This window comes from Orcinus orca, chromosome 19 (assembly GCF_937001465.1).
Source record: "Orcinus orca chromosome 19, mOrcOrc1.1, whole genome shotgun sequence".
Classification (NCBI taxonomy): domain Eukaryota; kingdom Metazoa; phylum Chordata; class Mammalia; order Artiodactyla; family Delphinidae; genus Orcinus; species Orcinus orca.
In genome coordinates, this window is record NC_064577.1 from 52320796 (window position 1) to 52335461 (window position 14666).

The following is a 14666-nucleotide window of genomic DNA, read 5'->3' on the forward strand; positions in this document are numbered from 1 at the left end:
GCTGTCTTCTTGGTCCACCTCCCCAGCTCCCTGCCATCCCCCTCCTGTCCTGGGAGGCCGCCCAGCCTCACCGCTCACCCCAAATACATTCTCCAGATGACCTGGCAGCTAAGCCACTGATGCTGTTTCTAAGGCCGATGGGTTCTCCTTGGTGGCGGGGCTTGTGGGGGATGCGTGAGCACAGATCCAGGAAAGGGGTGTGTGCGTGTGCGTGTGCGTGTGTGTGCGCGCGTGTGAGTGTGTGTGTGTGTAGGTGCTGGGGCTGCCCCAGCCAGGGGCCGTCATGGGTCTACAGCTGTCCCCATGGAGTGCAGCCTGTCTCCAGGATGGCAGGAGGGACCTGGGGACCAGGAGCTTCCAGGGCTGGACCCGGAGGAGGTGGAAGAACAGGGAGAGCCTTGCAGATTCGGCTTCTGGTCCTGTGCTCAGCATCTCTCCCCAGGCCCTCAGGAGCCAGGGGTCACCTGCGGCAGACTCCCTCCTTGGGAGACCTCTTATTTTATTTTTGAAGGGATGGAGGTCTGGGTTGCCCTGGCAGGGGGTATTCAGGGAATTACTGCAGGGCATTAGGCAGATCTGGCAGGGCTCAGGGCTTCTGCTGGGGCTCAGGCCCAGGCAAGCGTGGCAGAGCCCCTGGTCCATGAGTGCCCGTGGCCACCCTAGCACCCCACTGCCTAGATGACCGTCCCCCGTCCGCTGCTGGCAATGCGGAGAAGGGCTCCCTCCTCGACACAGCCTGTCTGGCCAACGCGTGAAGGGGGCAACCAGGCTTCTCCTCGTGAGGCAGGTTAGCCCAATAGCCAAGTGCACAGACACGAAGCCTGTCTGGGTTCAAATCCAGAACCCAGCCACTTACTAGCTGAGTGACTCTGGGCAAGCTGCCTTAACCTTCTGTGCCTTGGTGTCCCCATTTGTAAAAGAGATGGCGATATTAGTCAGAGATTAATAGATGCAAAGTGCTTAGACGAATGCCTGCCAGGAAGTAAGCTTCGACAAGTGTGAGCTCTCATTCTGATGAAGTCCATCAGGTCTCTGTCCAGCCATCAGCCCTGCCCTCGAGACAAGGCTCTCCCTCACGCAGGGCTATTCCACCTTCTCCGGGGTTGGCCACGTGGTCAGATGGTCATTAGCACACAGGAGGCCTGAATTCCTACTGATAACAGTGGTCTGGAATCTTTCAGGATGTCCCAACTTCATGATGTCATTTTAGTGCAGCTAAACGTCCATACCTCAAAATTAGAATATGCGTTCTTTTCAGCTCTAACAACTGGGCCACGCCGGCTGGCGTGACCCCAGTGGCTTAATACCTCCCATTTCTTAGCAGTAAATCAGGCAGCAACGAGAAAAATGTTTTGCTAATAAAACCTCAGGACTTGAGAGCTATAGGTTTCTTACCTGGCGACTCAGATGTTAGGAAGGTAGTATGCCCCTCCTGTTAGAGAATCTTGCATTCAAAAAGAGGCTGCCTGGGTACGAAAGAACGAAGCACTAATGGTGGAATTCCAGGCACGGGCAGGTGCCACGCCTCCTAGGAGCTGTCATTCAGACCTAAAGACCCAATCTCACCAGTCTGGAGCTCCTCGCCCCACCAGCGCAATAAAAGGATCACTGGGTTTGGCATCAAAGCCTGGCCGCCAGCCTCAGCTGTCCCTGGCTTGCTTTATAACTTGAGCACCGTGTTTCACTTCTCTGCGCCCCGGGTAACCAACTCCTGTCTCCTGCAAGGAGGTCAAGCCAGATGACCTCTAAAATCCCTTCAGCTCTGAGCCTGCAAGAGCCTGTCTTGCTGGTGTAAGAGGATGACAAACCCAAGTCCCTCTGTCACTGGAAAGCGGTGCCTCTGGGGTTGGCACTATCACACCTCTGGGGTAAGTAACTCATGTGAGAGCTGTTGCCATCCCAGTGACAGTGAACGAGATGCTTTTCTGGACCTTCTGGATCTCTGCGAATTTAATGCCAGTTAGAAGTCAACGGCACTTTTGGTTTTTTGGCGGCTTCTACGACGCCACACCTACTTTTTATTGCCTCTGTGGCACTCACCAGTTTTTGCCTTACCTAAGCACAGTTATTTTTACGTGCACATCTGATTTCTCCCGCTGGGTGGCAAATTCTTGTAGGGTGGGGACCGAGCCCCATGTCCCACTTGGGACCTAGTCCAGGGTCTGTCCCACCTTAGATTCTTGTGGAGCATCAGCTGGTATGATGATGGTCAGATGCCCTAAGGTGGTGGAGGAGGGCCAGGGCTGGGAGGCACTGCTCTGGGTAAACTGAGCTGAAAGGCAGCACTGCCTGCATGTCTAGCTGCCTCTCCACTCCCGTGACCCTGCAGCCCAGGGGCAGCAAACTCAAATGCCTACAGGAGAGGGCCGGCAACAACAAGAAAGAGCACCTGCTCTGTCTAGCGGACTATCCTTACCGCTGGCCGCTCACTGGACCACTTGGGGAGTTTTCACAAATGCTGAGGCCTGGGTCCCACTGTTGGAGATGCTGATTTATCTGGTTTAGGGTGCAGCCTGGACAGGGGGACCTTTAAGTGCTTCCCAGGTGACCCCAGGGTGCAGCCGAGGGGGAGAACCTTTGGTGTAAGGGCTTTCAAAACTTGCAAAAGGTTGGGGCTTCCCTGGTGGCGCAGTGGTTGAGAGTCCACCTGCTGATGCAGGGGACACGGGTTCGTGCCCCGGTCCGGGAAGATCCCACATGCCTTGGAGCGGCTGGGCCCGTGAGCCATGGCCGCTGAGCCTGCGCATCCGGAGCCTGTGCTCCGCAACAGAAGAGGCCACAACAGAGAGGCCCGTGTACCGCAAAAAAAAGAAAAAAAAAATTACAAAAGGTTAAATTGAGGTGTACATCTGCGTACCCTGTCTCCCGCTAACCTTGTGGAAGGAAAGGCCCTCCTGAGAACACGGTGGAGAATCTAATCCTTGCGACCATCTCCTCTGGGATCCACTTCAGGGTCTCCGTTCAGAGCAGCGGGTTTCTAGCCTGGCTGAGGGAGCTTTAGCACACAGAGAATCAGGTAGGGCCTTTGTCTCTATCTTTTAGAGGCCTTCCAGATGATTCTGATGCGTGCAGAGATGCACAGGATTCCCCGTGGGATCAAGGGCGAGAATCCTTGACTTAGAGGAAGTCTTGGGGTGTCCTTGGTTTTTAGTAAACACTGAAGGGCCCCACTGTCCTATCCACTGCGGGGTATTAGGTCACGGACCTCTTACTTTGCGTCCTCTCCCCTTCCTGGTTTGAGAAGATGCCGCCTGGGATACAGTTCTGGCTTGGTCACTACTTAATTCTGCGACCTGGGATGAGTGAGTTCTGAGGTTCCTTATGGCTCTGACAGGCTGTGATTTCTGAGGGGAATCTTTATAAAACTCTCTCTTAGAAGGCGCACTACCAGGAAAGACAGTTTTTCCTACATTGTGCTTGCTTTAAGTACTCTCCACCCCCTTCCCCAGCACACCCTGCATCTCCAGGAGGCGTGTAGAGCTGCCCAGGGTCCCTCTGAGGGCGGGCACTGTCACCCACCTGCAGCTGCTCCAGGCAATTCCTCCTGCCTCCCTCTTCCTCTGATGACTGGGCCCTGCCCCCAGAGATTCTGATGATATGTCTGGGTGCAGCCTGGACAAAGGAAACTTCCAGTGCTCCCCAAAGCATGGCTGGAGCTGAGAACACGGCTTTAGGCACTGCTTGCTGGGGTCCTGGGGAGGCAGGAAGCAGAAAGCTCTCCCTGGGGACTCTGGCCCGGCGTCTTTCTCCAGGGGGGCCGTATTACCTCCCAACAGAGAGCTGGGGCCCACAGTGCCCTTGCTCACCTAGAACTTTTGCAGGGACCGACCTCAGAGGCCTCCGTAACTCCCGACCCATTCTCAGCCCCTTATGTGCTCAATAAATATTTATTGAGCACCTACTACGTGCCAGGCACTATTCTAAGCACTGGGGTCATAGCAGTGAACTAAACACACACACTCTCTGCCCTCACAGAGCTTCCAGTCACTAGTCCTGACGGGAAAGGGGTCTCCAGCTGCGGGCCCAGGCTGCACACAAACCAACTCCCCGCAAAGGAGAGAAAATTGGCTACCGAGAAGCAGGGTTTTGGGCTAGAGGGGAGCTCTGGCCACTCTGCCAGCGAGAAGGGGGCCTCTACCCTGGGCCCACCTAGCTTGTAGCCAGGCTCCTGACTGTGTGTACTATAGGGTCTTCTCATAGATGAGCTCAAGACGTGGGTGTGGCTACACCAAATCCTGCTTGGAGAGAGAAGCAGCGATCAGAAGACTCAGGCTTGCAGGACGGTGGAGGGTAGGGGGTGGCCATTCCAGCTAATTCTTTTCTCCAAAATCCAGCAAACAAAAGGAAAGGGAATGGAGGCATTCCCATGGCTATGATCTTGACCTATAGCCCCTAAAGGTCGTACCACTTCAATTCAGTTTAAAAAAATCACCAAGCTAGGCCCTTGGTACACGTGACCAAGACACAGGTCCCTCAAAATTCTTTTCAGTCAGGACCGACCGAGCTGGGGACAAATCCTTCCCTTTCTGGGCCCTAAAGAGCTCTAGCTTTGGCCTGACTATCTGGGGCCTTGGGACAAGGCAAGGTTTCTCCGCAGTGCTGGCCAGAGGGCCAGTATCGGGAATGGCTGATACATTACAAGTGCTCCGCCCTGGCTCCTGGCCCTAGGAGGACACTCTGTTCCGCATTGCTCTCTCTCTAGCAAGACTTCAAGGGTGAGAGTGGCCACAGGGAGTTCACCCCAAAGCCAGCCTTCGCCGCTCTGTGACAGCAGTTTGTGGTCCTGGCTAGCCCAGGGACACCCACTTGCCCACAGAACAAACGTCAGCCTGTCAGAGACCAAGACCAAGACCTTCAAAGTGAAGGCGTTTCAGACTGTAGTTTCTAAGGAGACATGAGCAAACTATCCTGAGAGTTTCTCCTTCTCTCCTGCACCACCCCTCCCCTCACTCTTCATAAAACTGCAATTTCTGCTTTGCAGACACTCTCCCACCTACCGCCAATGGGTGTCAGGGCAAGCCACTGGTCTGACTGTTGGTCCTGCTGGAGCTCACTGTGCAGATGGCTTTTTGTTTTGTTTTGTTTTGCGGTACATGGGCCTCTGACTGCTGTGGCCTCTCCCATTGCGGAGCACAGGCTCCGGACGCGCAGGCTCAGCGGCCATGGCTCACGGGCCCAGTCGCTCCGCGGCATGTGGGATCTTCCCGGACTGGGGCATGAACCCACGTCCCCTGCATCGGCAGGCGGACTCTCAACCACTGCGCCACCAGGGAAGCCCTGCAGATGGCTTTTTACATGTCCTGTTCTCAAAGTTTCAGATGTCCAATTGCCAGTTAAAGAGTCAACATTTTGCATTCTCCCCATAGGATCTCTCACTGAACCATTTAAATCTAAATGGCCTAAACTCTCCTGGGCCTCCTCTCTTTGCCTACTTTCCCCAGCTTCGTTCTTCACGGGCCTGTGCAAGGGCTCGGCACAGTTCCAAACACCAGCCCTATAGCACCCACGTCTGTGCACCAGGACAGCAAACCTTCGAGTCTTGAGCACCCCAAGACTTTTTGCTGAAAGATCCCAGGCTCCCACCTTGGCCCCATCACTAGCTCTGTGAGGCAGCTGACATCTGTGATCTCAAGCTCTCTCTCCTGTAAATGCAGTCCAGCACTTTTTGACTCCTGAGACAGGCTATTTTAGGTTTTGAATTGGGCACTGACTGGGGGACCATGGGATGGTCAGGGGGTCTTGGGGGAGACTCCCGGGAGGTGAGGGCGAGGCATTCTGGGGGCTCAAGGCAGCTGCTACGTACCCACCGGTACAGAAATCATTAAAAATGTGAACAGCCGGCAGATCACGCCACTGCATGTCAGCCCTAGGTGACAAGGTGATGTGTGGAACCTTCTCTGTTCCTTTGTCGCCTCACCTTTAAAGCAGACGAGATGCTGAGAAAATGATCGTTACACTGATGATAAGAAGAGCAGCTGCCACTGGGGCGCCTTCCACGGCCAAGAGGCTCCCCCCGACCATCTCAGTAAGCCCCCAGTGCAATGCCCCCAGGAAGACGTTACTTGGTGAAGGACTCAGGTCCAGAGAGTTAAGCTTAACGGAAACCATGCACAACATGGCTAAAAGCAAGGTGGCAAAAATCCCATCTCCCACGCTCACTAGCTGTGCCACCCAAGAGGAGTTATGTAACCCCGCCTTGGCCTCATTTTGCTCCTCTGTAAGCGCGACTAATGACCTCCTTTGAGGGCTGCTGTGAAATTCAGCGCGTTGGTGGCTCCGGTGCACCAGTATCTGGCATCGGGTGAGCTCTCAGTAAGTGGAATAATAACTTTTATTTCTATTTTTATTATTATTGCCCAAGGTAATACCAGTAGCGTGGCCTTCCTAGTCTAAAACCCTATTAATTTACACGACATTTCACATACAAAGGGCTTTAATAGATACCATTTATAATTTGCCTGTGAGTGATAAGGATACGTCTTATCTGAAGTACAAGGTGGGTAACGTGATGGCAGGAGGCGAGGGGCTCGCAGGGGCTTCAGGGAGGGCCTGGCTGCGGTGGCTGAAGACCCCCGGAGCTCGCGCGTCAGCTGCGCTGGCGGTCGCTCCTGCCCTTTTGCCCTTGGATTTGTTCAGTCCCTCCCAGCTCCTCTAGGAAGGGCTCAGCCAGAGGGACCTCTGGGGGCCCTTCCATCTAGTGGAAGCCTGCTCTCTCCTCTGTTGCCAGCACGTGCCCCAGAAAGCAGGGCTATGTCTCTCTGTTTCGTCACTGTGTCCCCAGCTTCTGGGGCAGGGCTGTGATGCAGCAGGTGCTGGTAAGCAAGTACGGAATGGGTGGAAGAGGAACGGATAGGTACAACAGGGTGGGCAAGAAAGGGGCTCTACCTGCTCCAGGCCTTACCTGAATCCTAGCTCATTCCAGGGCGGTGCCAGAGGTCAGACGAAGAGAGTGTGGAGAGGCCCTAAACCAGCTCCACTAAGAGAGATGCAGGACAGGCCCCACACCCTCCCCTGCAAACCCAGCCTTGCCCTGAGGCCTGCTCGGGCTCAGAGCAGGGCAGCAGGGCTTCCGAGGGGGGTCAGCAGCTGCACTCTCACTCTCCTGTCCTTCTCTAGGTGACTGCAACTGGGCAAGGCTCTTGGCCTCAAAGGAAGCCAGCCCTGGGCAGCCAGCGCCCAGGGCCCACTGGGCCAGCTCAGTGCAATCCGACAGGGAACAGCCTAAGGCAACGGTGGGGACAGCACCCTCGGTTCACAGAGTGTCTGCCCGTGATTCCCTAGGTCTGGGAAGAAGTGGCATCAGCTTTTCAGTGCTAAAGTCTGTTGTCCAGCTGTCCTGGCCCAGGTAATAGGACAGCACCTGCCCAGATGGGGGTCTCAGAATCATCAACAGAGGTAGGAACGCTAGGGAGGGAAGCCACGTAATGCTTCTGGGCCCTTACACTTGCTAATCCCTGGACGTGGAGTACCCTTCCCTCACTGGCTGCATGGCAAACTCCTATCTGCACCTCAAAACCCAGTTCAGATGGTGCCCCTTCTTGAAAGCTTTGCTGGCAGTCAGTGACTCCCCAACCCTGCCACCCCTCCCCCCCGTCAGACCACAGGAGGATACATCTGGCTGCCTGTGCGACGCCCCTCCAGGCTCTGACCTCCTCACTCGCTTTATCAGGATCCCTTCCCAATGCCCAGAGAGGATCTAGCCCCCGGCAGGTCCTGATGACACTGTCCAGCACACTACCGAGAATGCGCTCTCATGGCCCACCCCCAACGGAACGCACCGGCAGCACAGGCAGTGACCCCATTGGTTGGGTCTCTCTGAGGCAGGGGACCCAAGCTGACCTGGACTCAGGGAAGATATCTCGGGGTAGGACTCTGCTCGTCTTTTCAGCCTGGGGAGAAGGAGGGAATGGGGGCCCATCTTGGCCTTCTGGTTTGTCCTTGGCTGTCCTAGACGCATGAGCTGCCCATCCCTCAGGCCTGGCACTGCCGTCTGCCTATAATCTCACACTCTATTATTTGTTGTTGTTGTTGTTTTGGTTTTAATGCCTGGTCAGTGACCCTCTCAACAATCTGTGAGGAAGGGGATAAGACAAGGAGATCAATAGCCCCATTGGACAGATGGGGAAACTGAGGCCGAGGTGGCCTGACTGTCCCAGCAAGCTGGGGACAAGAACTCAGTCTCCCGACTTCCCTCCTGAGAACCGGGGTCTCTGGCTTTGGCACCCCGAGTCACGTTTCCCTTTTTCATGCAGAGGAGTTTCAAGAGGCATGGAAACCTGATGGAAAGTGAAACCCGCAATCCCATCCATTCAGACTGCTCCGATTCATTTCCGCAAACATTTATTAAGTGCCTATTAGGCACCACGCTCTGCTTTCATCATCTGGGAATAGCGTCAGCCCCTGATTTTCTATGCGACGGGAGGAGCATGGGAGGGCGGCCCAGCCACAGCTCATGCCAGAATAGGGGTCTGCTGCAGAATTTTACTTCCTCATTCTCTTTTAAAGCAGCAGCTACACTGTCCTGACTAAGCTTTAATATTCAAATGAGGGATAAGCCCCCAGTGCCCGCAGGGCCAGGTGGCGTGGGAGTGGGCTGGCCACAGGAGGCGCTGGCTTGTGATTGCAAATCTGCCTGTGGATCCAATCCGTGAAGGGGGTAATCCCTAGAGACGAAGCTCTGGGCTGGAGGGAGGTGCAGATTAGAGGGCTGGTGATGAAGCAGATGTGTGCGGGCTGCCGTGTCAGGTGGGGCTTCCCTTTACAAGGGAGCGTTTCTGTTTACAGTGCTGAAACATCTAGCTGTGGGCGCCGGGGACTGTGGACATGTCAACAGGCCTGGGAAGCCGACCATCCCATCCTGGCATGTCAAGGTGGGCTCCCCTACCCATCAGGAGCCAGCCATCACTTGCTGGGAGGGCTCCGTCCTGGAACCCAGGCAGAAGCCCCGAGCCAGGCGGCACTGGCAGAGCTGAGGACCTACCGCGTCAGGGTATACCGGGGTTCCCCGAGGGGGGCATTTCTGGGGTAGGGGGTGAGGAAAGAGCCCCTTCCACACTTAAGCAGAGGAAAGTCCTGAGGTTTAAACAGACACCCGAGTGAGGTGGTGGCCACTGGTTTTGTGATTCCACCACAGTGGCCCTGGAATCGCCTCCCCTGACAGTCACAGAGGCTGGGAGGGAGGCCTGCTCCTCTCTCTTCAAGAACTTGACCAGAAAAAGCATCACTTTTTCTGGTGGGAGTACGAGCACAGGTTTCCCGAGTGGGGGCTGAGCGCGAGGGTCTCCGCCATGTGGGTGGGCTGGGGGAGGGCTGGACGGAAGGCCTCTGGAGTCGCTCCCTGCAGTGGCCCAGGTTCTCCATCCAGGCAGGGCCCCAGGCCTTTGGCGTGGCAGCTATCAGCACGTCTGAACATTCACGCGTGCCGCAAACCGGAGGGAGCTGACAGGTTGGTGTGAGCTAGCTCAGGAAGCAGCCCCTCGCCCCGGGCTGCTTCCCCCAGTCACCCGGCATAAGGCAAACTCCTTCCCCTTCCCAAACTCGGGCCCTCTTCCCTCTGCTTTCCACACTCAAGCCACGGCCCTCAGGATGAGACAGACCACTAAGACTTGGTCTTTGCTCAAAGACTAGACGATGTGACCGAAGCTTACACCGCAGAGCCACAACTGAAGATGGGCCACAGCAGCTTCTCCGCCAGAGAGAACAGGGTATTCTTGAGCTATGGCGCCTCTCCTCAGACCACACCCCCTCCCTCGGTGTGGAACAGAATGAGCATCTTTTAGAGGGACCAAAACTCAACCAGCACCTGAGAACCATCCATCATTAGACTGGAGACATGGAAGGCAAAATGCGTGGTGAGCAGCTGTGAGTTCCGGATCCAGCAACCACGCAGGCATCACTAATCAACCACCGCTCCCTTTCTGCTGAGCTAAGACTCGGCCTCAAGATCATTCTTAAGCCAGTGCTCCAGGAAGCCAGTCCCCATCAGTCAACATCAGCACCTGAATGAAATCTGTTTTCCATCACTGAGGACGGAGAAACACAAACTGGTACTTCCTGAACCAGAGTCCCAGGGTTTCCCCGCCTGGAACCTGTACCACCCGGCTGTTCCCACACAGTCATCCTAGGAGGGAGGTGGCAGCACTGAGCCAGGGATGCTAGCCTGACTCTCCTGGCTGCCCCCAGGGCCCTGTGTCTGAGGTCACTTCAGTAGCCAAGGCTGTGGCTCAGACACTTTTTTGACGGTTGGGGCTGCATTAACCCTCCTGTCCCAGTAGAGCTGAAAGACCCCCAAAGGGCCGCAGCCAACCTGAGGCAGGGGGAGAGGAACAGAGCCCCGAGAGGAAGAGGCAGAGAGGAGGAGAGGCAGTGCAGAAAGAGGGGAGCATTCTTTTGAACTCACCCACATGGGTCCCTCACCGCCCCCCGCCCCCGCCGCCCCAAACCCCTTCTGACTCACTTTGGAAATCTGACCACATCACTCCTCTACCTAAAATCCTCTAAGGGCTTTTCATGTGTTTTGTGGATCAAATGTGAATTCTGGAACCTGCCCCCCTTTCTAACCTTGTCTCCCCTGACCCACCCCCATCCCATTAACTGCTCTTAATCCCTGGGACCTGCACCGCAGCCCCTTTCAGGTTTGTGGCAGAGATTGCTAAGTGTCCCCTAATAAATATTTCACTCTTCTTCCTTAATACCAGAACCCTGTTTTTAGCTGGCACATGGTTACCAGGAATAAAGATATTCCTGAGGTTCCTTTGCAGCTAAAAGTGGCCATGTGACTAAGGCCTGACCAACGGGATCTAAGCAGAGTGCCACACATAACTTCTAAGAAGTGTTATTAAAGGGAAGAGATGTGTTCTTCTGGGATGAGTACGTAATGGCTGGAGCCTGAGCAGCCTTCTTAGTCTATAAGATGGAGTCTTACATTGAAGAGAATAGGACACAAAGATAAAAGAAACCCAGACCCTTGATACCGTGGAGCCACATCCAGGCTTCTTCCACACTGGAGAGAAAAAACAAATTCTTATTTTGCCTAGGTATTATTATATTGCATTTTCTTTCTTTTAAAAAAATACTTGATTCAGTGTCTAAGCATGTCATTTCTCTACCTGGGATACACTTCCTTCTCTTCTTTACCCAGCTGATTTTATTTGACTTTGTAAGACCCAGTAGTTGTGTCACCCCAGGCAGGACCAACAGCCTGTCTTTGTGCCCTTATAGCAGAGAGAGATTCCCTCTGTCTAGCTGAGCACCTGTCCCATGATGCTCGATGGGTTTGATCACTGGCTGTCTCCCTCGGCTGGGCCGTGAGCATCCTGAAGGAGCGATAGCCTTATGCACGTCCAGATATTTGGTACCTGATGATCAGTACATGGGGAGGGAGGAAGGGAAGAGGAGGGGTGAAGCAAAAAGTCCCAGCCACTCCCTTGGGGATTCTCAATCATTCCTTTCACGGATAAGTAGATCCCCCAGCAAGCAGCTTCATCGGGGGTGACGAGGAAGAGAAAACCACTCTGGAGGGTGGTAGAATAAGAACACCAATGCCCACTGTTTCTGAAACTTCCAGTTGCATAGCATTCACCAATTTACAGGGCATGTTCGCATATACACATCACCCTAGGTAATTCTAAAAACCTAACTCACTAGGCACTGTTATAATCCCGAGGGCTCAGAGGGCTAAGTCACTTGCTCGAGGTCACGTGGCTACTACGTGGCCAAGTGACCTGGAAATGAGATCTTCTAACTTCATGTCCAGCAACACAGGTGCCTCCTCGGACCTGCACCGTACAGGGGAGTTAGGAAAGCAAGCTACGTGCAAACCACACGTGGGCAGGTGTGCACAGTGCGTGCACGGGCTCACACACACCTGGTGCACAGATGCGAGGGGCTCCAGGTGTTCGGTGGCATTTTCACTCGAGGGCAGGGGGTGATGGCAGAGGAAGGGGGCACGGGAGCGGACCGAGCAGCTGCTGCATGCAAACGCTCGGCCACGGCTCAAGGACAGGGCCACCTCGAGCAAGTGCAGGGGACACGAGGAAGCAGGGAGGGCTGGGGGCAGGCGGCAGCCAGGGGGAGTGCGCATGCTTTCGGAAACCGCGCTAGGCTGTCACTGGTACTGGTTATTTAGTGCATTCACCTCCCCCGGAGCGAGAGCAGGACACTGTCGGGCTAAGAGACGGCAGCACACAGCATGTCCGTGGTAAACAATTTATTTTTCTACCTCAGTTGCTTACAGGGGTAAAAATAAAACGGCAACAGGGAGAAGCACAGACGAACTATTTACAGAGATGAAAATTCACAACGGCTAAAACGTCTGTGAGGCAAGCATATACTAGGACAAGTTCACCAAAGCAAAGCAATTCATAGCAGAACAAAATAAAGAGGAAAAAAGCCATACAGATTAAAAAGAAAAAACAGCACTCATGAAAAAGCCTGAGGGAAAATAAAAGGAAAGGAACCAATGATTACATCAAGCATCTTTAATGAGATGAACACAACTGCACAGCTTGGGTCTAAAGGACACTGACATTCAAGAGGATGGACTGAATGCATCCGACGGAAGCACGCAGGTCACTTCTCACAAACCCTGAGCGTGAACAAGGGTGACTCCTGAGGGCCCAACTGAGCTGTACTTCGTTAATCCAAGAGAGTGGGGAAGTGGACGGAAAGGAAGCCCTTCTGGGGGTGACCATCAGGGGTACCGACCTGATCAGGACAGACCCTCTGTGTTCGTGCCCTCTGACCCCAGTGGGCCAAGAGGCCCTTGATGCCAGCAGGGAATGCAAGGCCAGTAGGCAGCGAGGTGAGGGCAGAGGTGCCAGGGCAAGAGGGATGCAGTGTGGATCGGGGCCCACAGGGCCTGAGATGTGGCAGCACCTGGGTGCTTCCACTGTCCCTTCCCGAAGACAGATGTGCAGTATTATAGCAACAACCACTGAGGGACTGGCCCCCAAAGACAAAGACAACCAGATAATGTTTATATAATTTTTCTTCCAGATTAGATCATTCACATTAGTATTTATAGAATAGTCTCTCTCTCTGTGTGTGTGTGTGTGTGTGTGTGTGTGTGTGTGTGTGTGTGTGTTCACTTCTGGTTCTGTCCGCCACAGGACACAGGTGCTCCAAGTCACATATCCCCAACCCCTGTGGGCTCCAGCACTTAAGAGCTCACCCATGAAATGCCCCAACAAGCCTATTTGGTGATTATTTAAAATAATTTGAGGCCTTCTTCCTAGATGCCCTTGAGGAAGGCTCTACAAAGTTTGTGAGAAGTTTCCCCCCGGCCCCATGACATTCTGGGAGGGTGGCAGGTGGAATACGTGGGGGAGGTGTCCACAGTGCATACGAGAAGCAAACTGGGAGGGGACTGGAGAATAAAATTGCTTTTAAAAAACTGAAAGAAGCATTGAGGACAGGAGTCTTTTCCAAGAATTAAAAATGAGAAAAAGGACATTCATTCCAACAGGCAGCTACGACAGTGTTCAGTGGGCACTGACAGCAGCGGGGTGGCCCCGGCAGGGACTGTGTCCTCTCTCTAGTAATGGTAGCAAACCCCAATTTGTTATGCCTCTCTTAAGAGCTAGTTGATAAAAATTATGTCTTGTGAAATCGGCAAGTAGTCTGCAAAGTGAAATAAGAACAGAAATGAACAGATTGAACTGAAACGAGGGTCCAGAGGGGGAAAAAGAGAGGAGACCACCGATCAGGATCGTGATAAGTCCAGTCCCCACGCCGACCCACGAGGGCTGGGCTGGGGGTAAGGGGCACGCGGTGGACCATCGGGGCTTGGGAGGAAGGAGCCACGTCCACGGGGGCTGGTCGGCACTCAGTCTTTCTGGAAGAGAACTACTCCCACTCAAACAGTTATCTGAAGCCCATAGCCCCCTTTATTGGAGCAGCTCTCCTTTATTCTCATAGAAGCCTAAAGGTGGGCAGAGACAGGCATTTCTTAACACCAACTGGGCAACCGGAAAGGTCTGCAGCAAGTCCAGGTCACACAGGTAAGGCAGGGACACCAGCAGATGAGATGGGGATTCACAGAAAGGGCCAGCTCAGGTGAAGAGGCGGCACCTTCCTGCAGGGGATGCAGGATACTCGGCGTGTGGTGAGGACACACAGGATGCAGACCTCAGCAGCCCTCCAGGACGGGGGTGTCCTTCCGCTGCTCTTAGCTACCTTGCATCACCCCACAGGATGGATTCAGGAAGGGCTGGGAGGGGTGCGGGAGGCACACGCATCACAAGAGAGACGAGGTGGGCAGTGGGTGAAGTGGGCACCACCGAGAACATGGAAAAGGAAGACCACGAAGAAAAGACACCAGGCCAGCTTGGCGGTGATGAGCTCATCTGTGCTGACGTCGCTGACTCACAGGCAAGGGGAGGGGGTCAGCAGAGCCACCCTGACAGGGGCGAGGAGAGGGCAGAGTTGGGTTGCCCTCCCCTGGGTCACCCCTCTGCACCCCAGCCCCCCCGGCCAGATCCACTGAAGACATTCCTTACTGGCACAGGGCAAGAGACTCATGTCAGAACGCTGCAAAGCTTCCCCGCCCCTGAGGCCGAGGCTCCAGGAGGAGTCTGGAAAACCACAGGGGCACCTGGGCTCTGTGTGCGAGAATCCTCGGCTGCTCGAGGCTCCTGGACAGCAGACAGGAGGCCACTCCTCCAGGG

At 54.6% G+C, this 14666-nt stretch overlaps 1 protein-coding gene across 9 annotated transcripts in view; it reads right to left on the minus strand.

The window, feature by feature from the left end:
* MSI2 (musashi RNA binding protein 2) overlaps nt 1–14666 on the minus strand; it is a 389547-nt gene that overhangs the window by 32563 nt on the left and 342318 nt on the right. Inside the window, exon 11 of one of the 9 annotated variants that reach the window (XM_049701563.1) lies at nt 12194–13620. The exons of the other annotated variants lie outside the window; for them this stretch is intronic. Within the exon in view, the coding sequence (XP_049557520.1) occupies nt 13580–13620 (41 nt within the window). The 3' untranslated portion in view covers nt 12194–13579. Of the gene's footprint in view, nt 1–12193; nt 13621–14666 lie in introns of those variants that run through there. 9 annotated transcript variants of the gene reach the window in all.